A 24,279-nucleotide genomic window follows, 5' to 3' on the forward strand; every position below is an offset into this window, starting at 1 on the left:
TCACACAACAGACTATATGCAGAACAACAGTGGGTAAGTGATGGACTCCTATGGAACAGAATTCATGAGTCCACACGAAAGCAATATCTTTAGTCCATGATTATAAACGCTGCAAATTCACATCTCACTTCAGGTCAAAATACGAAACTGAATCAAATAAATTCTAATTTGAGATACAATCTATTTATAAAACAGAAAAAGAAAAAAATTCTACCAAGAAACAAAATGAAACAACTAAGCAAAAAAAAAAAAAACCCTCAAACAACCACCACACCAAAAGGCCAACAACTGATGACCGAAACTCCATAAGAAGGAATTGAAGAATATATCTTTCACCATCAGAATAAAAAAGGTTGAGCTTCATGGACCTACACTACTAGCACTGCTGCTACGTGTGTTTTTTGTTGTTTTCACAGGAACCTGGCACACGATGTCCATTCTAATTAATTGATAAACATCTCATAGGAGTATGCGAAGCTCTCATTTCACACGTGAAAGAGTCTCCTGAAATGTAGCATCTCTTCATTGTCTCTCAAGCAGCATTTCTGCTTCACAGCTCTACTTGAAACTATGTTACGGACATTTTCTCTATTGACTTTTGAGGAAATAGGAGCCATAAGGAATATTAGGGATGAGAATCTATTGAAAATTGGATCCTTATTTATACGCACTCGGTCGAGAGAAAAATAGTAATTGCGAAGCAGTGTTCTGTTTCTCTAACACTAGATACTTCTTAGCACACTGCAATGAAAGAAATGCAAACAAGAAACATACTCATCAGAAATCTCAATGTTGAGCTTCTGCTTGGTTTGGCTGAGAGTAGTGCGGTAAAGTTTAGTGGCCATTTCAATAAGGTGATCGCTGCTGAGCAGGAAATCCCCTTTGCTAGCTGCTCCTGAGCCCTGGAACACAAAGAAAAGTGGTTAGGATGACCAAAATCTGAAGTGTGCATTAAATGCCAACAAAGCAGGATGCTTTACAATGAGTCCTCCCACTGCAGTCAAATAAGTCTTGTAAATTAAATAGAGATGCTGTGCAGTGCTGAGGCTCAAAATACAATTCAGTCTCAAATAAACAGTAAATTTGTTGATAATAACAAAAACTCCTCCTCAGCCTAAAGGAAAGTCACCATCCCTTGTCCAACAACGCTGTATTGTTTCTGTCTCCCTCTTCTGGCCATGCCACCGCAAGATCACATTTCTTTTCCAGGAAGGAACAAGAACCAATTAATGCCACAGCATTTGGAAGAAGGTGGTCAGTATGAAAAGACACTATATATAGCATTCCTCAAACCCATTTAAGCCAGAATACAAGTGCTAGCTTAATGATTTTAGCAGAGCAGTACTGACAGCACTGAGAAGTAAATATAGCACTGAAGTAAGTTCTTTGGAACTGAGTAACCAAGTGAGCTGTGCCATAATGTGAGTTTCTTGGAATCACAAAAAGAAGAGAGAAACATTCTGCTGGCGTGTCAGGAAGAACTATACAAGCAGCTAAAAAGGAAAACACTGTCACTAGGTATTAAGCAGCAGATCAAAGGCTCATTATACTAACGGAAAATGTTAATCCGAAAGAGGCTACAGTGAAAAACGTTCACAATTAAATTATCATTCAGGATGTAACTGTTCCTGTTTGAAACCAGGAGTTTTAAATCAACATTTTTGCAGACGGCGCAAAGTGAAAAAATAGCAGTCTCAACCTTCAGGCTAATCCATTTGACCAGATGCTACAAGACAACCAGTAAGCCATTGTTATATTGCTACGCATCAAACAAGCATATTACTACATGACAAAGTCACAACCAACCTCCTTGAGGTGCACTGCAAAGAAGCCATCATTTTGGGAACTCATGGACACTTTGGTAACATCTCCCAGTGGAACCTCCGACTTGATATTTCCCGACTTTTGATCCGCAAGGAGAACGTTGTTTTTGGTTAACAAGAAAATCCTGGATGTAGCCTGTGAAAATACAAAATCGCAAACCACTGTCTACACAAAGAGGGAATTTAGGCTTTATTGAGCACCCACTTAGACTACAAATCATTCCTGGAGTTGATAAGTTTGGCCCATTTAAGTAAACACCAACATTGGTTGTTCAGCAAAAACTGCAGATGAGTTAAAATTAGGTCAAATTTATTTGTGTGTCTAATTACAGATAGAACAGCTTAGCTCATTTTGGCACGTATGCTTAGATATAAACAGTTTCTTTAATTACCAGCTTACAGTTATAAAATCCAGGAAATAAAGTCCAGAACCACAAATCAGAATAACCTCATTTCTCATGCAGAGAACCATGTAAGAAAATCATTAAAAATACAACAGATACAAAAATGTATGTTTTAAGAATGTATTTAAAATCAAAGCTTCAAATAGGACAGCTTATGTCTGGTGTAAACCTGTTGTAAAATATCACGATAATTCAATTACGTACTTTCTTCTCCTGGAAAACTTCAAAGAAAAAAATCTTAACCACTAAGACATCTCTGTCTAAAGCACATAGACCCATAGCTCATTATTGTTATTAACTTTGAGCGCTGTCTCCCGTGCCAATTCAGGAAAGATACTGTCTTCATTTAATTACTCCCCTCCACACTGAAAAATTGATTTGGCATCAACAACAGTCAACCTAATTTCTCTCCTACAAATGCATAAATGACACATCTTAGAAGCTGAGATCTACTAGTTGGAATATTTAGACAGATACAGTGACAACAATTATATCTACTACAGGAGAACAATGCTTCCTGTTTCAGTAACTATAATATAAATGCAAAATAAGTTCTGTCTTGCCAGAAAAAAAGTACGCTGCATATTTAACAGCTTTATTTAAATGATATTATCAATTTGCCTCTTAATTCCAAAAAAAAGGCTTTTGATATCAATCAGAAGGTGGGCACATTTAGCAACGTCTGCCGCTCGTGGTTTTAAAACATATTAGAACGTGATCATCATGAATTTGAAAGCTGTAAGATTTTCAAATATTTCAACGCAAACAATACTTTCTAAATATTTATTTCATTCAACTGGCCAACGGAAAAGATTATCACAAAGGCTGCGTTTAGTTGTGAATCAATACAGCCTGTTGCCAGTTGATGAGATGCCATTTTTGCTTGGAAAAGCCACTGAAAACCGTATGCCCAAGCAAGGTTTTAGCATCCGTGAGGTAAATTTACAGTGGGTGTTTAGAATAAAAAATTTACATAAATCCAACACTTCAGGTGTTGCCCTTAAAAAAGTTGCGGTGTTTTTTTGTTTGTTTGTTTGTTTTTTTCCCACCTTGGTACTATTCCATGACAGAAATTAAATCTTCCTGTCAGTTTACAACAAAATCAATCTACCCTTCTGGATAAAGCAACATCATTTTATTACCTTGCCATTAGCTCTATTGATCTTATTCACAACTTCGGCAATAATGATCTTCTCATCCACAGCATCCTTCAGTTTTTTGTACTTGGGGTTCTTGCTGATCTCCAGGTAAGCCCCTTGGAATGGCTGCCCAACGCTGCAAAACGAAGAGAATCAGAGCTGAATACAAATCCAACACAAAATAGGTATTGCTCCAGGCTCCATGGAGTCAGGATTTGCTCCAAATGGAAGCTTCCCTAATCCTGGATACGTCATCTTCCAGAGAAAGTCATCTTCCACCTCGTCATTAGCAAAACACCCAGATCCAGAGCCAAGTGACCCAGAAACCTTTGCTTTCAATTACTCCCTCTTTGAAACAACAGCAAGGCAGACTGCTACATTACTGTGTAACAGAATAATTAGAGCAACACATTGCCGAATGCAAATATGTCAATATCTCAGTGTTTATGCAACCTAATTTCTCCTCACTGCTGCTGAGGAGATGGGAGCTGCTTCCCCAAGACAACAGGAGTGGCACCAGCATTAATGCAGTGCAGAGGTGTTAGCACTGAATCTATGCCATGAAGGCACACCATGTCCATTAGAAAAATTTGGAAAGTGTGGCTCTATCCCACAACACACTATCCCCACAAAAAGAGAGAGAGGTGCTAAATGGTAAGCATTTTAGTCATGCTCTCTTGCATATAACAGCAAAGCATCAGTGAAGAACGAGAAATTCATCTTTCAAGACAGTAATAGGATATTTATTTTCCTGCTCTGGAAGCAATTCCAAATAAACGGGCCAAACGGTTACCAATACCAGGCACATGCATTTCTTCGTATATGCTATCAGTTTTGATGTAAAATCTCCCAGTAACGGCCTGTTTGTGAAAACAGAAGAAATCCAACTTCCAAAAGAACAGCAGCTCTGTCTCTTTGCAGCATTTCAGAGAGACAGTAATTCCCCTTGAGGATTCACTCGTTAGATGTGTAGCAGCCCTTTGCCAACACTTGCTGTCCTTGCAGCTCACCCCATCCTTACCTTAGGGTCGTGTAACAACAGCTCCCCTATCAGTCGCTGATTGTTTTGTTTGGAAGTCACTTTAACTAATCACTTTGATTAAATTACAGTCTAAGTAGTAAATGCAAAGCTTTGCCAAGGCGAGAGCCCAAAAGGAACCGCTACATTATCTGGAAAAGCACTGCCTTTTCTAATCACCAGCACACAGGGAGAGAAAAGGAAGGGCACTGGATTTTTAGTAATCACCAGAAGTTCCTCTCTACTCTTCAATAATTACACTGCACGCAGAAAATTAGCCACGTCCTTCCAATCACTATCATTGCAACTAATCAGAAACTTTATACAATATTTCCTCCACCCTTAGGCCAATAAAAAATTCAACAGGAGTTAATCAGTTCTGAATACAGTTCACAAGGGAAAAGGAGATGGAAACGTTTCTAAATCAGAGAGGGGTAAGGAGTGGGGAACGCATTCTAACTTCCCACTGAGTTGACGCTTTCTGTTTTGGTTTTTATTAATTAACACTATGAAACCATAGTCACCGAAACCATAGGTTCCCTGTAGATTTTGTCCCTGATCAAGTGACAAATCAACAGTTACTTTCTATCACATTTACCACTTGGATAGAGATCACTCTGCTACATATTGCAGCAAAATACTGCATTGTTCAGCCTTGGACTTTTCTGTGTGTAAGTACCAAAGAGGGATGCAAAATTCTTTCCTTCCCACACTGATCAGACAAGAAGTCCAGGGGCAGCATCTTTCTCTTTTCCCAACAGCATGAAAAGGGATCACAAAGCAAATAAATGAGCAAACCACAAGCTGACATACACAGCCTTTAAATAAGTAATCTGCTGAAGGCAAGAAACCGAGCCCATTACAGGAAATAAAGGAAATGCCTCAGTAAAAAAATGAAGAAAACAAACCAATAAAATGCACAGACATTGAAGCAGAGCCTCTCCATGCATGGAATTGGCCCCATCAACTGTTACAAGATCCTGGCCCTGCCTCATTTAACATTGCTTTGCTCCTCTCTCTTCAAACTGTGGCACACAATAGAAATCTCTGTCAAGATGAACGATGCCTTTGTTTTCAATGAAAACATTATTTCGCAGCTCGTATTTTCTTAAAAAGTGCAATTCAACTTCTTTCAAAGACATCCAACCTCTATTTTGTCATTTTATTGCATACACAGAACAAGCATATTGCTTAAGTAAAATCAGATACTGCTGCACTTCCCTGGGCAATGTTAGCTGCAGGGAAAGACTAAAAGTTAACAGATTTTAGGTGCTCAGCAACCTGAGAAATCAAAAAACTTGTACAGACGTTTCACATTCGTCAGTAGTTTCCAACAGAAAAAGTAAAAAATCCTAGAATTTAAATTAATGGTAAAGCACTTTTTAGAAAATTCTCCTTTCAGAAAAAAATACATACGTGCCAATGCACGTAATTTAAAATCCCCAGCCTTCCAATCCAAACATTACTCTGATTGCACTAATTAGGAAGATAAGAGCGGTGCCTGGCACGCCTCATTGGGAATGATGTGGTCACTTACAGCCCTTCAGTCGGCTTTGCACTTCTGGGCTGCAGGAACCAGCACAATGGAAACTAGGGGAAAGAATGAGTTCAACTTCTCCAAATTTTTACTGTGCAAGTCTGTCATAGGGGGTCAGAGCAACAAAATGTCATGGTTTCGGAAAAGAAGTGCTCAGTATCACAGGATGAGCAGCTGCAACAGCAGGCAAGCTAACTTAGAGGCAAACTGAGGTCAGTGAAGTAAATGATGGAGCCGTGATCGTTCAGCAGCCCCTACAGTAAAACATTACAGTGAAACAAGGAAAAGCTCTTTCTTGCCTAAGATAAAAAGCAAAATCGTGCACAGCTTCCTAAACGTGCAGAAGGATAGTAAGGATATTGAATTTATTATACAGGAAAACCTGAGGAGTAGGTAATCACCTGGCTGGATATAAAGCCTTCTTGTCCTTGAAAAGTTCGCTTGCTTCCAGTTTTTCTTCATATATAAGCTTCTGCTGATCTGTGAACTGGTCTCTGTACTTTTTACACTGCAAAACACAATATGTCAAACAAACCAAAAATTATCCTTCCAATTCTGATCTGAAGCAGCAGCACCACAGACTAATGTTTGCTTATTGCTCGATTTATACATTCTTTGTATGTTTTTGAGGTGACTCAGCTCTGTTCTACATGTCTCTAGCACAGTAACAAGCTGCAGAGGTGTTTTCCTCCTCACCCATTCCACATTCTTCCCAATTACACCAAAAAGAATCTCTACAACATCTCATTTAAGCACAACATGACTGGAATGCCAAGCTAAAAGGGTTCACAGAACATGCAGATGCACAATTGGGGATGCTTATGTAAGCACACAGAAAGAACAAAACATAGCTGAGAGGATGACTTTTGCCAGCACAAAAGTGAAAATGGTTCCTTGATAATGCACAGAAAACATAGCTCACAAGCTCAGTAAAATGTCTCATCAGCACTTACACTGATTCTCACCATTCTCTCCATTCAAAGTTCCAAAATAAATTTCAGCTAACCTCAGCTCATAAGTAAAAAATTCCACCAAGTACTTCCAATGTTGGGCTGAGAGCTAGTCCCAGCCCTGGCCACAGACACGAGGACTATAAGGTACCAATTAACAGGGAACAGGCATGTGGCTTCAATATCTAGTTAAAAGCCAATAGCAGGAAGCGATCCTTTCCCTAGCCCCAGGAAGAAATAGGCAGGATAGTTATACCCCTTGAAGGCCAAAGACAATGATCTTCCAAAGAAAGAAAATCATCCTGGCTGGAATGGGAAGAAATGCTTCCTAAAAATAGGCTCTTCAGGAAGGAAACAAATCTGCTGACAATCATACACTGAATTTCTGTACAGGCTGGACCAGAACGTGCCCTACCCTCCACAAATGGAAAATCCTCTTCAGTTCCTTGTGAGTTGAGTCCAAGAAAAGGTAAGGTCTCGCCGGCCAGTTTTTATCTATTGGTGATAAAGAAGGCATCTTCTTCTTCATTTCCAAGAAGTATTTCTGCATCTGAGATAAAATTGAAGCAAGATGTTTTATTAATGTTCAAATACCAGACTTACCGAAATACGCATGGCAAAGCAGATGCTGTGTGATTAAAAGCACCGTTACCAAATTGCAACTCTCAGCTTTAATAAACATCAGCACAGATTCTTAAAAAGCTGGCCATATTGGAAAAAGCAGATTTAGATGTCATGAGTACGACAAATGCATAGTTAGTGCCACTCCCACACCTTCAAAACACTATTACTGTTATTCTTTCTTTACAACATCAGAAAATTTATCCATTTTCTGTTTGCTTAGCTTGGACACTTCCTTACAAAGACCACAAAGGTCACAAAACAACTGTTATTTTTGCAAGAAAATATACAAAAATACATACATAATGTACATATGCTTTGTACAGATATATACATACAAGTCTCTGAAGGGTAAATTCATAAATTTTTCTTCCAGCGTTGGCTCTGAAGAATTTCCTGTACTCTCTACGGACCTAAAAAGTTAAACAAACCCCCCAAAGTGAGCATGAAAATGAATGTGTTCTCACTGGTACTCTTATAAATCTTTATGGCAGAAAACAGTCAGAAAGCAGACAAACATGCAAAGTGTTCCCTGAAATGCAAACTCTAAGTGGATCCACTTAAAACATATGAACCAGGCTACAGATTAAGAGGCCAGAAAGTTACCTCAGATGACCTCAGCACAGTCATCTGCAAGTGTGACAGAGAATTTTAACTATCTTCCTTTGAAAACACAACACTCGATACTGTTGGATTCCCAGAATTCTGACTATCTTCCTGGGCTTTTTCATAAGGTGAAACTGAGCACATCCAATGTGAGAATGAACGGGAAGCCCATGCTCATGTCAGAGCTAAAGCACCCGCTGGCCTTCCTCCAAGTTTGGAGCAGCTGGGGACACACCTGTTAAGAGTTTGGAGCAAAAACCAGAGAAAACATCGTGGCTTTGCATAATTTACCCCAGAGCAAATCTAGTGGTTTCAGTGAACTTGCCATGTGCTGCTAAATTCACTGCAACCGAAAAATAAAGTGAGATCGAAAAGAAAAGGCTGTGGGGAGACCTCACTGCAGCCTTCCAATACTTAAAGGGAGTTCATAAACACGAGGGAAACCAACGTTTCACACAGGTAGACAGTGACAGGACAAGGGGCAATGACTTTAAACTAACGGATGGAAGATTTAGATGAGATATCAGGGGAAAGTTCTCTACTGAGAGAGTGGTGAGGTGCTGGAACAGGCTGCCCAGAGAGGCTGGGAGGCTCCCTTCATAATAAAAATGACTAGAGTTGTTATTCACTGATTTTCTGTGAAGTCTGGTTCTGTAAAACTGGTGTACACCCCCTGCTGTATTCAAGAAATGAGTACATGTGGTACTAAGGGACATAAGTTCAGTGGGGAAATATTGGTGGTAGGTGGATGGTTGGACTGGATGGCCTTGGAGGTCTTTTCCAACCTTGGTGATTCTACAATTCTATTTATTACTCAGTGATGGAAACTTGAAACCACTCCAGCCACAATCACCCCAAATCTCGCTCTTCTCAGAGATTCTCTTTAATAATGGTGCTTTACATTCCCTTGCAAGGTGTGCACATTAATTTGGAACACGGGGTCTTGCTACACGTCCACAGAGTCTACTGGAACTGCGGGGAGGCTGCAAAGCAAGCACTGATCAATGCAAGCGTTCCAGAAAAGCCTATCTACAGAAAGTTGGAAAGCACCACAGATGGTATTAAAATCTACTTATTACACAACAACAAAAAAACTAAAACAAAAAAACCTCAAGAATTACTGGATTAATCTTGATCACTTGTATTAAGTTTAATTCTTCACTTGTGTATATTTTGGGTGAAGCTTCTACAACATGAGACAGAAGAGAATTGCCTGTGGTAACAGTGGTGAAGTGGAATTACAGAGTGGGTTCTTGTTCAGAAAGCTCTGTGTGTTTCAGGTGAGGCAAACGTGCCACTTACACCATTTAAAAATTTGCTGGAAAACCACACGACAGACAGGCAGAGGAACATTCTGGCTGCAATGTGCCTTAAAAGTTTTGGATTCATCAGTTTTCATTCAAATGCTGCTGTATGATATGCAACAGCCTCTGAGTTCTCATTTTAAAATGACAAAAACAGACCCACTTTGGCAGTAGCACTTAATGTGCGATTCTGATCTGTAGAATGACTTCTTACAATGGCTCCTCTGTATTTCTAGCTCTGCTTTCCATGTATATATTGTAACGTAATTTTTATATGCATAGTGTGCCCATATTATATGCGATTTTAAAAGTTTCCTAGGTATTTACACCCATTTCATCACTGTTAAAATAAATTTGAGAACATGGTAGCTGGACTTATCATTATCGGGTTGTGGTTGTTTCCTTTCAGCCTTCTGTAGCCCACAGTACCCCATTAGCTAAGGTGGCACCCAAGCCAAACAACGATTTAGATTTCTGCAGTTCCTCAGGACTGCATCTGTAAAAGTACGTTTGAAAATCTACAGTGAGCAGAACCATGTAAATCATGTCATGTGTCATGTAAATCATTTGGGCGCAGACCTGAAATATCCCAAGTTGCCATTTTTATAGTCTATTTACAGAGCAGAACTACATTTTTCCAGATTACAAACGTGTTTTCTTTTGCCAACCAGTCCTTGAAAGCAAGGGACAGACAACGAAAGTCTATTGCACAGCATAGCTCTGCTGGGAGGTCAATGATGCCACCAGCCACAGGTGACCGCATGCAATGCCGTGCCCTACACAAGCTCAGTGGTATCAGCCGTGGGCTCAGCATTGAGACGTGAGCAGCAGTGAGAGTCTGCAGTTCCTCTCCGCCTCCATTCAAACAAGCAGAGGTCACAAGAAGAAAATAAATGCTTGTAATCTGTTCAGACAGGACCTCTGCCAACACAGGTCATGTTTATGAGCCATACTGGAGTCCTTTTAGATTCAATGAGGCACATTCAGCTTACCAATTTTGCTGTCAATTCACTGAAAAAGTTAAGCAACATAATTCTGTGCAAGAACATTCTTACTATCAATCCCCCACACCTGCTGATTTAAGCGTTAGTAAGGTGCCACGCTGTAATGAGTTCATGTAGGCAGAAGGGAGTGTTTAAGAAGTACCTTCAGTCCAAGCCAGTAAGCCCAAATGACTGCAACAGCATGCTTACGCCTAGCCTCCTCCTTCAAGCGTTTCAATTCCCTTCGAGCCTAAAAGGTTTAGATAGTGAACAAAAGAGACAGCCCGATGCAGACAGCACAATGACCAGGAAAGGCTTCTCCCAAACAGAACAGCCAACATACAATCAAGGTACAGAGAGATGGAGGAACAGTGTTTAACCTTCAAAACCCCTTTTGTGGTGTGAATTGGTGCTAAACCGCATATGAGGTCCAAAAAGCCTCAATTTCATCTTTTATTTTACAGATGAGAATTTTATCTGCCCTCTCATTTGCTGCCAACGTTTCCATCTCATCCTACGTGCACACCCTTGCCATCAACAGTAAGTACCGTGATCAGAATGACGTCTATGGAAACCAAGACCAAAATCTCACCATCTCAGAAGCTCTTCCACTGGCAAGTGCTGGATCATAACCCTGAAACTGTGTGTGATGACAATGACGGCACTGCACTAAGGGCTTTTATTCTGGAGGTGATTTTGATTTTTATGTACTTAAATAAAATTCTACAGCCTGGTAAATTATTCCTTTCTCTATGGAATGAAAAGGTAAGCCCCCCAACATAGTGCCTTCCTGCATGTAAAGAGATAGGCACCCACCTACAATTCCTCAATAATTCCCATTTCAGGAAAGCAATTTGCAAAGCGAACACATATATGGGCAATTTAACAGAATCGGGTACTTTAGAGGATATCCAAACCTCTGTTACTCAGTATGTGATTACAAAAACCAAACGGAACGGAGAGTTCCAGTGCTATAACATCAGAGAGGCACAGCAGCTCTGCCAATGTTGTCAAGTTATACGTTGTCAAATGGCATTGTGCAGCTGCAGGTCCAGCCTGTGCCTGTAATGGAGCTAGCATGGGATGCAGGCACTCACAAAAATGCTTCTACTCATCTGAATGGGACCAAAGCTTCAACCACACTGTACTGGAAAAGTAAGGATTATGCAAAGTCAGAAAGTTTCATCTTGTGAAAAGGAAGGAAACCGAGCACTTGAGGTCTAAGCTTTTCTTTAAAAGCAAGTGATTTCTGAAGATAATCTCTTCTTTTTGAAAACTTCTAAGCATTTAAATGATGAGCTCTAACACAATTAATACTATCACATCCATTTCAGATCTGGTCCTTTCTAGCTCCAAAGAACATCTTAAACTCAAGAAAGTAAATATCACCTGTGCAGTACTGATCAATTTTTCAGGTGGAAGGAACTGTGGATAAAAAATAAACTAGCCATGTGTAGGTAAAAAATAAACTACCCATGTATCCATAGTTAACAGAGGAAACTTAACTTTGGTAGCCACCTAAATGTCAGGTTAGATGCATAGTCTCTCTGCAGGGAGGGAAACTCTGCACATTAGCTTTGACTTGCAGTGCTGCCACTCCATTGCAAATCTAACAGCTTTATATCAAAACAGGAACAGTCAAACTCTGCATTCTACTTCAGATGTGATGTGAGCACATTTCTACATCTTGTTGGCAAGACGATCAGACAGCACTTCTCACCTCATCCTAAATAATAACTGGGAGATGTTTTAAACGTAATGAATCAACAGAACATAGTTTTCAAATAAGTTAAGATTTTACTAGTTGAAACCAATACAACTTTGACCTCCAGTGAAAAGCATTTCAAATGTTCACAAAACCCACAACTGCAGGCTGGGGATTAGCAAGAATCTTTCAGTGGGACTTTGCTTCTGAAAACAAACAGCTGATGCTGGAATTCCTGGGATTTTTCTAGGGCTGCAAGTTTAGAATTGCAAACTAGCACCATTTTCTGCTAAAAGATCTGGTCATGAAGCCGCACTTTAATTGCAGCTACTAAAATTTTCTTACTGGTTCAGATCACAGCCAGAGAGTGAATTAAACCAATTAAAATGAATATTGAGTAAAATGAATAGCGTTGGTTTGAACTTGCAAATGAAGACTGCTCAGGCTGCAGAATACACAGCCTGATGAAAGTGTCAATTAGATCTCTAGGACAGTGTCACTGAAAGCACTTGTTAGGGGAGGGAAAAAAAACACTGAAAAACCACAACCTTCTCTCCCCGCCACAAACCATGCTTTGCACATTTACAAGTAGTTAAATGCATTTTCTAATTTGAGAATAATGGAGTCTAGTCGTTTTTAATCTGGTCTAATGGCTTGTTAGTGCAAATCACTACTTGGCTGCCATGCATGGTATTTCCTACTCTACAAAACACTGACGTACAGAATGTTGTCAGATTTAAGGATGGCATGAATGGAAATGGAGGGAACCAATGATCATGCGCTATTATTTTTAAGTCAATCGTATTAGTTATTAATTCTCACTATTTACTACTGATTAATTGTTGACATCGTCGGGTAATGAAGGGGGTCTTATGACATGTGCATGAAGTACCTTATATCCAAGCCAGTAAGCCCAAATAACAGCAATAGCATGTCTATTTCTAGCCTCCTCCTTCAGTCGTCTCAGTTCCCTTCGTGCCTGCGATGTGTTTGAAAATGGGATATAGAAAAGCTTAGGGAAGAAAAGGTTACTGCAAGTTCCCAACGGTGAGAGAAAGAAACCAGCCACCACAAAGAGCAAATATTAAAGCACATCCCAGCTTCCTAGCCTGCACCAGCTAAAACACATTAGCAGCAAAGAGGGAAAAAAAGCCACTGAAAATAGTTTCAGCTAGCATTGCCCTCAAGGGCCCTATTCTGTCAAGAGACAGTTAGGTGCAGAATTTGTTACCGCTTTCTCACCTGGGTACCATGCCAGTAAGCAGCAATTATTGTGGCAGCCTCGTTACAACGCTTCTGGTGCTTCAGCTCCCGAAGAAGTTTCCGAGCCTGTAAACAATTGAAAATAAAAAGTAGCTTGACCCTAGATCTCTTTATGACTATCTGCACAATGACAACTATACTTCCCCTCTTCACAGCATATGCCTTTTCCCTTTAGAAATAAATCACAAGTAAATTGCACTGTTGCAGGCAACACTTAAGGCTGCTGTCAAACCAGGCTTTTATCCTCAGCACTGCTACCACCAAACATTATGCTCTCCATTGACAAATGAAGAAAAAAACATAATTCAAGATGAGATGATGATTTGACTGAGTTCTCTCCAAATAACACACAAGGGAAAAGACAGCACAACAACTTTTAGGCTGTCAGAATACTTCTAACTCACATTTTTAAAAAAGAAAAAGATGGAGTACAACTCATAAGAAACAATAAAACCAAATTATGCTAGCGTATAGACAACAGAGTTCAAAGCCTGCTGGGCAGGAGAGGGCTGCTGACACCTATAGGTTGTAACTAGAGCCCCTTCCCTGTCCAATAAGAAGGGAACTGACTCCAAAATCAAAGGCAGCCCCCTCCTCCCTAAAGAGAGAAGAAAAATCACAGCCTGTGGGATGGAGAAAGGTTAATAAGAAAACAGAGGAGCCCAGAACATTTTTTTCTGATGCTGAACAGCTTTAAGCACTGTTTTCATGGGAACTGTTATCCCCATTTTTGCCTCTCACTACTGCATCACTCCTTAAGTCTGGCTTAAGAACACTGGCTGCAGGATTCTCCCTTTGCAAAGTACAAACCTCTGAGATGCAGAGTTGTCACAAAGTGAAGACAAGCAAGCAATGGCAAGGCACCTGCTTACGGCAGGGATGACGCGCTTTCACCCCTCCGCTTAGCAAACAGCAGAGAACTGAAGACATAACCCAAGCAATGCTCTGCTCAGGTGATCCAGACTATTTAAACCTGCTTACAGTGACCCAAACTCATGCCAAGAAGCGTGAAAGCCAGGAGGCTCGGTGCACTTCAACTGTGTTTTCCTTCCCACTCTGTAACTCACAGGCACAGCCATAGGAAGAGGAAACTCACCTTCCACCCTCTGATGTACGACTGTACTATAATAGCTGAACTCTTTATCTTCTGATACTTCTTCTGTTGCTGTATAAAAATGAATATATGATGCTCAGAATATTGCGTTACTAACCTCTGAAAATATCACTAGGGATAGAAGTAATAAATGTTAAATATGAACAATTTCTGAACAAGCAGATCAAAGCACAGATTGTCTGTTAAACTGGAGAGGAAACAAAACCCATCAACAATGCTACATGGACAATGCCACTCTCTGTGTACAGAAACAGTTCATGGTCAGCAGCACAAAAGTTACATGGATTAAATACTAACAGTAACAGCTTTATTTGTCTTTCCCACCAGTAGGGCAGCATACAAACTCTCAGAAATACTCAAATTTGTTGGCTAAGCTTTTCATTGCCTTTTATGCTTTTTCTATTAACTTAGGGAAAAACAAAACCAAAAAAAACCAAATGTACTCCTGAATGACACGTTGGGATATTATCCAAGTACACCAGGCATTTTCTTACTAAAAAACAGCAGCTCTCCAGTAGGCTACCAGCCACTATAACAGTGAATAACAGTTGATTGACTTTGCAATATGGCTTCTGGGCTTCATGCTCAGCCCCATCAGTACCAGGGAGCATCACAGTGAGTGAGCTAGAGAGACTTGTAAGACTCAGCAAGGGTCTACAGCTAGGAAATCAACAATGACGTGGACTTGGTTATGTATGGCAACTACATTTTCCATTCGTTAAGATCATACGAGATCTCAAATCAGAAGCACAGGCACATTGCAATTCTGTACTGATGTTGCTTGTAGAAACAGTGTATTCAATCGCAAAAATTCACAGAGAAGAGTTTTACAGTGTAAAAGCATTTCTTCTCAGGTGCAAATAACTACACTTTTTCGTAATAATCCATATTTTGCTTTCATTATCCATGATAATTGAACCAAACATGAATGGCTTTCAAGATGACAAATGAAAGTGCCCATCAAATGAAAGGAGCGACTGTCAGTTCTCCAACTTCCAGTTTAAGATGCTTTCTCCCTCTTTCAGGTGATATTTTATCAAGCTTTCTAATATAGGTAAGGAAATGCACTTTGACATCTGAGACTTTAACACTTGATAACAATCTATCTGTTGTACCACATGCCATTCACTAACTGATAAAAAGACAGCTCATAATGGCACGGAAGACCCAGTCTACAAAAAGATCTGTTTGAAAACTGTACCGGTGTGAATTATGGGCTACAATTAAAATAAATCCCTGAGATTCTTCCAAGCAGCATTCTTGAGCCTCAAATGCAAAGGTCCCAAATAAGGGGAAATACAAAAACACTTAGGAATTACTGAATTCTACAGAATCACACATGTATATTACCAAACTTTTTTTTTTTTTTTTTAAACATAAGCCATATGCTTTGAGAGTGGCACAGCATTTGGTTCAGCTGAATAAAAAAGGCTAGGCCACAAAATCCTGCTCTCAGAGCTAATGGACTTGAAGGAGCTTTTAATTACTTAAGCAAAAGCAAAAAGAAAACGCTTAAAAATTTCTTTAATGTATATTTTTAGTATTTAAATACTAGTATAAAATAGAATTCTTTCTACAGTCCTCCATACATAGGAAAGGAGGTTATGAAAACTCATTAAACAATAATAAGATTTGCTTCCCTTACCCCTGCCACTAATTTAGTCAGGATTGTCTTACCGCGTATCTCCTGAACCACGCAGCAATCACGATCTGGCTTGTTTTCATCAACAAGAAGCGTGTGCGGCACTTCCAACCTCTGTAAATCTTCTCAATGAGAGTAGCCAAGTCCTCCAACCGCTGCTTTCTGAGATCTTCTAGTTTGAAGAGCTGGGTGTATTTTTTAGGGTTTTGTTTGACATTGGAAGAAGAACAGAAGGCAAAGAAAGACCAAACAGCCTGTTAATTACAGTTATTCTAAGCAAAATCTCTCCTTTATTCAAGTTCCCCCTTTACACACCTTTTCCTGCGATACCAGCAGACACATCAACAGGTTTGTGAAAGACATGCTGCTTTAAGTCAGCACATGAAAGTTAGATTAAACTCAGGCTGACAGCTATTGTAGAGAATTGACTCTCTTTCAGTCTTCATCAACATTCATTTATCTCAATTTACCATGTCTAACATTGAACCTTTAGCCTTTTTTTAGGCTATATTCTCCACCAACCAATGTATCTAGAAAAATCAATAGGAACGAGCTGGCAAATTATGCAGTCCATAGCAGGCTATCCTCATAAAAGATGTCTTGATTTTGTGTAGGAAGACATTTTTCACTTACCGTTCGTGGGTTGCGGATGAATATCTTTGATCTACCAAATGAAAATTCTTCTTCAGGGATTTCCAATTCATTAAACAGTACCTCTACACCAGTCCTAGTAAGAAGTAAATGAGCTTAACAAACAAGACCCCCAGCTCTAAAACTTCTTAGTTTACATATTCACAGATTAATTTCTGGAAAATAGATGAAAGCTTATTTTAAATTCTTAAATACTGCTTGACATAAGCAGCTTGGAAACCTAGCTCACTTACTTGCTGTTTATTTAGCTAAAGGCAAGAATAATCATGGTAAAGATTCAAAATCATTTGATGAAAAAGAGGCAATTTTCATTTAGCAGCATCAGCAATGGCCTATTTTTTTCCCCACTTGCTTCTGTAATGATTTTGAACAACAGTAATTTTTACATCCCTGAAAAGGGTAGGTTTTCCAATGAAGGAACTCACGCAAAGTCCAAAATGATTCCAAGGGAATTAAACAAGTAAAACACTTGAGCTGCACCAGCTTACTTGTCAATTTACTATTCAAATACTTGATTTTTCATTAAAAAAGAACAAATTATTTTAAAAAAGACAAAAATCCCAACGTATGGAAGATAATCATTGTATTCACTGAAATGGGAGAGTTGAGAAAACTGCAGTTCTCCTACCTGGCTGGCCCCCTCCAGTGGGGCCAGGTCTGCTTGCACAGCATTTTGTATCTTTCCAGGCATGGCTCGTATGCCTGCCTGAATGCATACCCTGCCCTTCTAACCCGGACATTTTCCAGAAGACCGAGGTAGCGGATCTGGTGGCCCACCAGGGCATCATTGAAAATGTGCGCAGCCTTTTTGTCATTGGGCTTGATGCATCTGGAAAAGAAATGAACAGTGACACTGGACCGCAGCCCTGCAAGTCAACAGCTACCGTTGTGAATCGTAGGTTTCAACAGACTTATCCTTGCGTGCCAAAACATCATTTAACTCAAATTCAACATCATTTAATTCAAATTCACCGACTTCACTGCAGGGTCATTTACCTAATGTAGTTTGGATTTTTTGTCTGGAGATTTTTCATCAACGTAGCAACTGAAGCCTTGAACTGTGATCCTGCTGTTGGTGGTCTTTTGAGATTGATCTTGGCAGGGTTACCTTCAGGGAACAGTGCTTTGATAAGAGAGTGACTGGCCTTCCACATAGCCTGGGAGAGGTCCCGGTACAGAAGATCATTATTTTTGTCAACAAATCCTTCCACCTGGTACATAACCTGAACAACAGAGAAAATTCTAATCAGATCATGGTTTGGACTGTCGAATGCAGGCCATTTCCAAACTGCACCACAACACTGATTATTCTTCTTTCTCACTATTCAATACAACTTAAAGATCCCAGCAGCAACTAGCTATCCATGCAGTCCTCAGGGGACTTTTATTTACAAGAACTCTCACCAGGAAAACAGTCCAATGACAACAATCATACATGCAAAGCCTTGACCAGCAGCTGAGGATGCTGGAAGCACCCTGATGAACTTCATGTAGATCTCAGAGCTTGACTGGCTTCTTAAATTTAATTTGATTAGTCATGACAAGTCATCAGGCTGATAATACAGATTTATCAGCTTTCTGATTTCACATTTAGTTCTTTGCAAATGTGTACTACGAATGCTGACCATCAATCTTCTACTTCCGTAGTCATATTTTACACAACAGCAAAGGACTATGAACTTGGATGACTTCTTGTTTAGAGAATACATTTCATGTTTCTGACAGGTGTGGTAAATGCCACTAGTGACAAAGCTCTTTGCCTGATCTTGCTTAGATTTCACAACAGAAGGGTCAAATTTTTGCTGTCTAGTGACCAGATCAAAATGTTCTCAGCTGAGGATGGAAAAACAATCCCCAAATAGTTGGAATTTACTGACTGCTCTGTTGTGTAAATGAATATCAGTAATGACTGAAGACCCTCCCTGGCCACTAAGACACAATCTGCTTACAATCTTTCCCAAAGCACTGTGATATTTCAAATTCACCTGGAATTTTGACAACCAAAGAAATATCTAAGTATTAATCCCTAACAGATGATAGAAAGTCAGAAAATGAATGACTGCCTTGAAGGCTGAAAGCGTGGCATTTATAGTGCTACTTTGAAATGACAAATCATCAAGCTAATCCAAATTTTATAATTGAAAAAATACTGAAAACTGGAGGGAGAATTAAACAGAATCAGGAAAATGGAACGGTTTCCAAAAATTCATTAGTCTGTGAAATTAACAGTTCAGTAGTGTTTTCAAACCTATTTTTGCTTAAAAAAAAACAAGTTTGTCTCCTTTTTAAAAAAAATAGTTTTGATATTCATTAACAAAGCCATTTGAAGTTGGCATTAAAACATCTATCAGAAATGTATTTTTTCATATAGCTTATGTTGTAAGAAGCAAAAAGCATTCACAAGCCTTCAGTATAGTTTTCTCTTCCAACTGTTTCAATATACAGACTTTCAAAACAAACTCAGTTCCTTCACATGTACAAAAACTCAACCTTCTCATCACCCTAGCTATAGATTGTCACCATAGCTAACAACTCCAGCTAACTCAACGACAAAGAACACGCTTTCCAAATTATCTTGCCTTCAGATATGCGTGACTTTTTGTCATTCTAAACAACGCTGTTGTTTTCATAGACCCAGCAGCACAATTGTTCCTATCACCAAAACCCATGGGACATCCAACGAAAGAAGCCCAGCCTTTGGTTTTGGCTAGAGCAGTGTGATCTCTGAAAACCTCCAGCCAAAACCAGTATCTTAGGTTCAAGACTGAAAAGATTAAAAGAGGTTTGGATTTTCTGATCCACTATTGACTCAGGTAAACCTCCTCCATGACCATAACACAATTTAATAATTTCAAGAGCCTTGCCACTATACCAAAGTTTCACCCAGGACCAACGTTTTCTAAACACCAGAGTCCAGGTCACAGGTACCTTGCCAGCATAATGCTGAATCCTGAAGCAGCTGTGGGGCAGGGTGGTGTCATTAAGGAACCGGGAGCACTTGCTCATCCTGCTCTCAAAATGCTGGTGGGTGGCACAGACTTGGTTGAGCTTTTCTAAAAAGGTGTCATCGGTGACAGTTCCTGGTCTCAGGCACTCCTCATCAAGCATGGCCAGGATTCCAGTTTGGTTCTGAAGTTTCAAGACAAGAGTATGAGTGTCTGTTTTCATCATATTTATATCAACACACAAAAATGAGATTGCTCTTTCCTGTTACACCAGAAGTACGTCCCTCCAAACCATCTCCACTGACCAGTTCTCTTTTCCTCACCCTTACTACCAACAGACCTTTAGCAGCTCAGTTTTTGAAAGGCTGCTTTATAGATTGGAATCCTCCAAGTTCATCTTAGTTGGCGATTCTGTGTCTTTTACTCAGACCACAGAAACTCCAACTTAAATGAAAGTAGCTAGTTTATGGGTAAAAACAGCACACGTTCTAAATGGATAGCTAAAAACTGTCCTGAATGTTAAGGAATTTGCTGTGCTAAGTCCACAGGAACTCCTCCTATCAGATACAAGGATTTGCTGTATCTAAAGTGATCAGTAACAAATCATGGAGATCTCTGGTTTCCACAGGAAAAAAAAAAAAAAGCTATTATTTACAATACAGCATGTGATATCTTTCAATGAAAACACTGCTGCTAAGTGTAAACATTTAAGTTTTGCTTTTTATTTCTCTCACGTAGGTTCTGCTGACCATTTGTGACACAGAAAAACATCTAAACTTTGGAAAAAAAATAATAAAATGAATGTTTACCATTCAAAATAAGATTATTAATACAAACAAGGGCTTGTTTTATCAAAGTAGAGTGCGGATGCATACAGATGCTATGGTTAAATTTTATTTATCAAAGCAAAGTACAGTGAGGACGTGTACAGATGTTATGGTTAAATTCATACATGCATAAAAATCATTCAAAAAGATTATTGTAAATAACTTACATTTTCTATTAGGTCACAAATTATAGCATTGTTGAAATACTCAATATGTGTCCACTCAATTCCCTATAGGGAAAAAAAAAAAAAGTCTGAACAAGAAAACAACGGATGGAGCATTTCCCCTAGGCAACTTAAATTATTTTCCAGCTAACTATTTTTGAATTCAGTTCCATATGCTTACCAACATCTTATTTATTAAGAAAGAAACGCGGTCGTCTCCCGCTAACATTATCTGCGCAAAACGGCTGCCCTTGAGCAGCAGCCAAAGCCATTCTCCATTCCTTTCCCCCATCGGTGTCAACTTCCCATGCACTCCCCTGGAGCAGGGCCAGCTCTCTCCTGCCCAGCCCCGGCTCAGCACTGCTCTCTGCTCACTCCCACTGCTTAGAAGGGAAGAAGCCCATCTCAGGGCAAGCATCTGAGATCAACATTCTAAGCTCTGAGGGGTTTTGTTGTTGTTGTTTGTTTTTTAATGGGAGAAGGAAAAAAGGCTAAATTTAGATGAGACCATCCGAAAAAAATCCAGACTCTGGGAGTTGTTCAGATATTCCTAATATCCAAATTTTTTTTTAATTTTACAAATTATTTTGCAGTAATTAAAATACAGTGATTAAAATATCAGCAACAACATTTCCAGGATGAGATGTTAACACACCTGGAGATACCACAGGTAAAGGACTGGGAAAAAAAAAATTCTTAACTTGCATCCTGCAGTGACATCTTACAATTTAAATTTTTCAGAGTGCTCAAAATATCACTGAAAAAGCAAATTGCAGTGAGTACGCTTCACAAGTTTTCGCATTGAATGCAAATAAATAAAAAAAAAGGCATGTCAAAGCTTCATGTTATCCTCAAGAGCACAAAGAAGGAACTTTATTCCATTTTCAGAAATGTCACTACAGCAAAACAGTATCATATAAAAAGCCACTCCCCTGAAAAGAGGTTCAAGCGTGCATCAGTGTGGCTGAATGGAGACGATGGGGAGAGGAGAGGATAATAAGAGATGGTTTAAATGTTACCTCTCGAATGTATTCCTCCTGCTCTTCTTTGAGGGTGAGTTCAATGAAGATCTGCTGCAGCTTCTCATTACAGTAGTTGATAATGAATTGCTCAAAGCTGTTGTCCTGTCAGATGACACACGTTTGCAGAGTGAACACACTGGTGTTGAATTGTATTAAGTTCCTGCGGCAGCTGCACGTCAGCAAGCTGCTCTATTCACTCCTAGTTTTGCAGTATTCTACTGAGAAGGAAATTAGTTTGGAAAACTTAGACCAAATCCTTCCCTCAGTCTTTCTTCCTCCACTAGAAGAAATCACTGGCTTTGTAGGTCTCTATTGGTGATGCCTCTGTACTACTTCCTTGGGACGAGTCTTAAGGACAACTACAGTGCCAGGGAACAAGCAGTTCTGCTGTGTTAATCTGTCCCCATACATTACACACGGTCTCCTGCAGGTCCAATAAGTAAAATGGCATTGGCTCTTTTCCAACCAGGATCAGCCAGCATCAAACAAGGTATCCTACTTCACTGCAGACTGAGGAGCACGCTGCTAAGATCTGATGGCCTTCAGAGGTCAACTTCACCTCTTCCCTATCAACCAATCTCTTGACAAACTGCCCCCTAAAACGATGGGAATTTGGGCTTTATCAAACAAAAAAAAACCTTCAAAAGGCTGACTCCTACAAAACCAGCTTGGGGAAAAGCATGTATGTAACCCTTTGCAGAAAGAAATGGGGAACAAGCGCCCCATGAAAAGGTGGTGGCAAAGGTGAGACACCGCTGCAAAACACTTCCAGGAGAACAGATGGCAGGACTGGAAACAGTGACTCTCAAGTACCCTAGGTAGGGCCCTCAGGTTCAACCAAACATCCCCAGGGCCTGCAGGATAAAGCTGGGGTTCGCCACATCTCCATGATGTTAAATGAGCACAGCTGGGAGGCCAGGTGCCCATTTTGAGGATCATTTCCAAAGGAAAAGGGAGCATCAGCCTCCTTGGTTTTTTTTGTTTGTTTGTTTGTTTGTTTTTCCAGTGCTTACAAGAGTCATTAATATTGTAAGAATTCCCTACATGTGTCTGCAGAAATAATTGCAATCAGCAGCTATTTTGGGTATCTATTCCTGGTCCCTTCTGGGCTTTGTGGTTGGGTTCCCCCTCCTTTCTTTATTTGAATTGCTATTCATCAAGAGCCCTCTGGTTATTTAGGAAGCTTGAAATTTTGCATAATAAACCACTATGCGTTTTTAGAATATGAAAGAAGTCTGCTATACATTATCTGTAAAGCTCAAGTTACAATACTTTTTTTTATGACTACAGGCAACTGCAATCATTTAAAACCTTTAATTAAGGATCTGGTCACTAAAATAAGATTAAAAACACACAAGCAGATTAGAAAATATTTAGGTAGCACAGATTACTTCTATCATTTTAGTTTTAGGTAAAGCAAAATCACAGCTGATCACCCCAAATTCTCAGCCGCATTAAATTCTGCCCCCCCAATTATCAGTCAGAGATTGCAAATTTGCACAGCTCTAGATGATAAAGGCAAAATTTGGCATGCATCAAAACCAGCACTGCAAACAAGTTGTACTTACTGCATTCTGTTGAAAAAAGAAATTACATAAACTGCAGTCAATACTTAAATCACTTCCAAAGAAACACAGAGCAAAAATATCTATTAGCATTTATTTGCTGTACAAGTAAAATAGCAAAACAGCCTGGTTTTTCTTAATCATATTTCCATGTAACTGAAAACATGAAATGCTACATAGATGGTATATATGATGTTTGTGTAGATGCATATGTTTATATTCAGTCCAAAGACTCCAAAGTAAATCAAGGGATCAAGGCGCATCAGCACGTAACACAGAGCAGCACTTCTGCACTGTCACATCTCTAAATAAGAGCAGACCTTTTGACTCACAAAGCCACAAATACAGCCTCTGATAAATAAACCTCGGAAAAAGGAAGGGGGAATGGGGGAGGTGGGAGAGAACGCTTGAAGAATGAGTCAAAACTTATGTGACACACGCAGATAAGGCCTTTGCTTTAGATACACTTAGTCTGACATGAAAAGACCCCCAACTGACACATCACCTTGGCAAGAGGGTCGAGCACCCCCCTCTTCCTGCCAGGTACACACCACTGATTCAGAAGAACTGTTACCCCAAAAGCACACATTATTCTGATTTCAAGGACAGCAGGGCTTATATTTCACATGTTACACGTAGTCCTCAGAAGAGGATAGAAAGCAGACTGCAAATCCAGCTAAAGCACCTCACTGCAAGGTCATTAACAATATATTAAAGTAATTGCTAGGTGCTTTCCTCATTTGCTGTGTATCTGTGATATTTATGGCCTGTCACAGAAAGGCAAACCAAAATCCACAGAGCTCTTCGGAAATCACTTACTATAAGCTAGGAAATTCTATTTGACATTGCCAAGCCACCGAGAATTGCTACTCCAGGAAAACAGGCACTGAAGATCAGTTGTGATTTTGGCTTTTGTGTGCGACACAAAACTAGCAGTTATTTAAGCACAGAATGAGGGAAAATGTTTGGAATTACTGAAGTTCTGAAAACACTTAA

At 39.6% G+C, this 24,279-nt stretch overlaps 1 protein-coding gene across 6 annotated transcripts in view; it reads right to left on the reverse strand.

The window, feature by feature from the left end:
- MYO1B (myosin IB) overlaps positions 1-24,279 on the reverse strand; it is a 94,106-nt gene that overhangs the window by 4,107 nt on the left and 65,720 nt on the right. Inside the window, exons 14-31 of one of the 6 annotated variants that reach the window (XM_042874302.1) lie at positions 23,287-23,292; positions 21,716-21,820; positions 20,700-20,762; positions 19,689-19,889; positions 17,757-17,983; positions 17,389-17,589; positions 16,743-16,836; positions 16,145-16,294; positions 14,450-14,518; positions 13,333-13,419; positions 12,983-13,069; positions 10,549-10,635; positions 7,831-7,905; positions 7,287-7,421; positions 6,323-6,429; positions 3,370-3,502; positions 1,807-1,959; positions 775-902 (exon numbers count right to left, since the gene is read on the reverse strand). In XM_042874302.1, coding sequence (XP_042730236.1) covers positions 775-902; positions 1,807-1,959; positions 3,370-3,502; positions 6,323-6,429; positions 7,287-7,421; positions 7,831-7,905; positions 10,549-10,635; positions 12,983-13,069; positions 13,333-13,419; positions 14,450-14,518; positions 16,145-16,294; positions 16,743-16,836; positions 17,389-17,589; positions 17,757-17,983; positions 19,689-19,889; positions 20,700-20,762; positions 21,716-21,820; positions 23,287-23,292 — 2,108 coding nt within the window. The remainder of the gene's footprint in view (positions 1-774; positions 903-1,806; positions 1,960-3,369; positions 3,503-6,322; positions 6,430-7,286; positions 7,422-7,830; positions 7,906-10,548; positions 10,636-12,982; positions 13,070-13,332; positions 13,420-14,449; positions 14,519-16,144; positions 16,295-16,742; positions 16,837-17,388; positions 17,590-17,756; positions 17,984-19,688; positions 19,890-20,699; positions 20,763-21,715; positions 21,821-23,286; positions 23,293-24,279) is intronic. The other 5 variants (XM_042874301.1, XM_042874303.1, XM_042874304.1 and 2 more) reach the window with 5 other exon arrangements.

This window comes from Lagopus leucura, unplaced genomic scaffold, assembly GCF_019238085.1.
Source record: "Lagopus leucura isolate 7727_CA_CO unplaced genomic scaffold, USGS_WTPT01 Super-Scaffold_100012, whole genome shotgun sequence".
Taxonomy (NCBI): domain Eukaryota; kingdom Metazoa; phylum Chordata; class Aves; order Galliformes; family Phasianidae; genus Lagopus; species Lagopus leucura.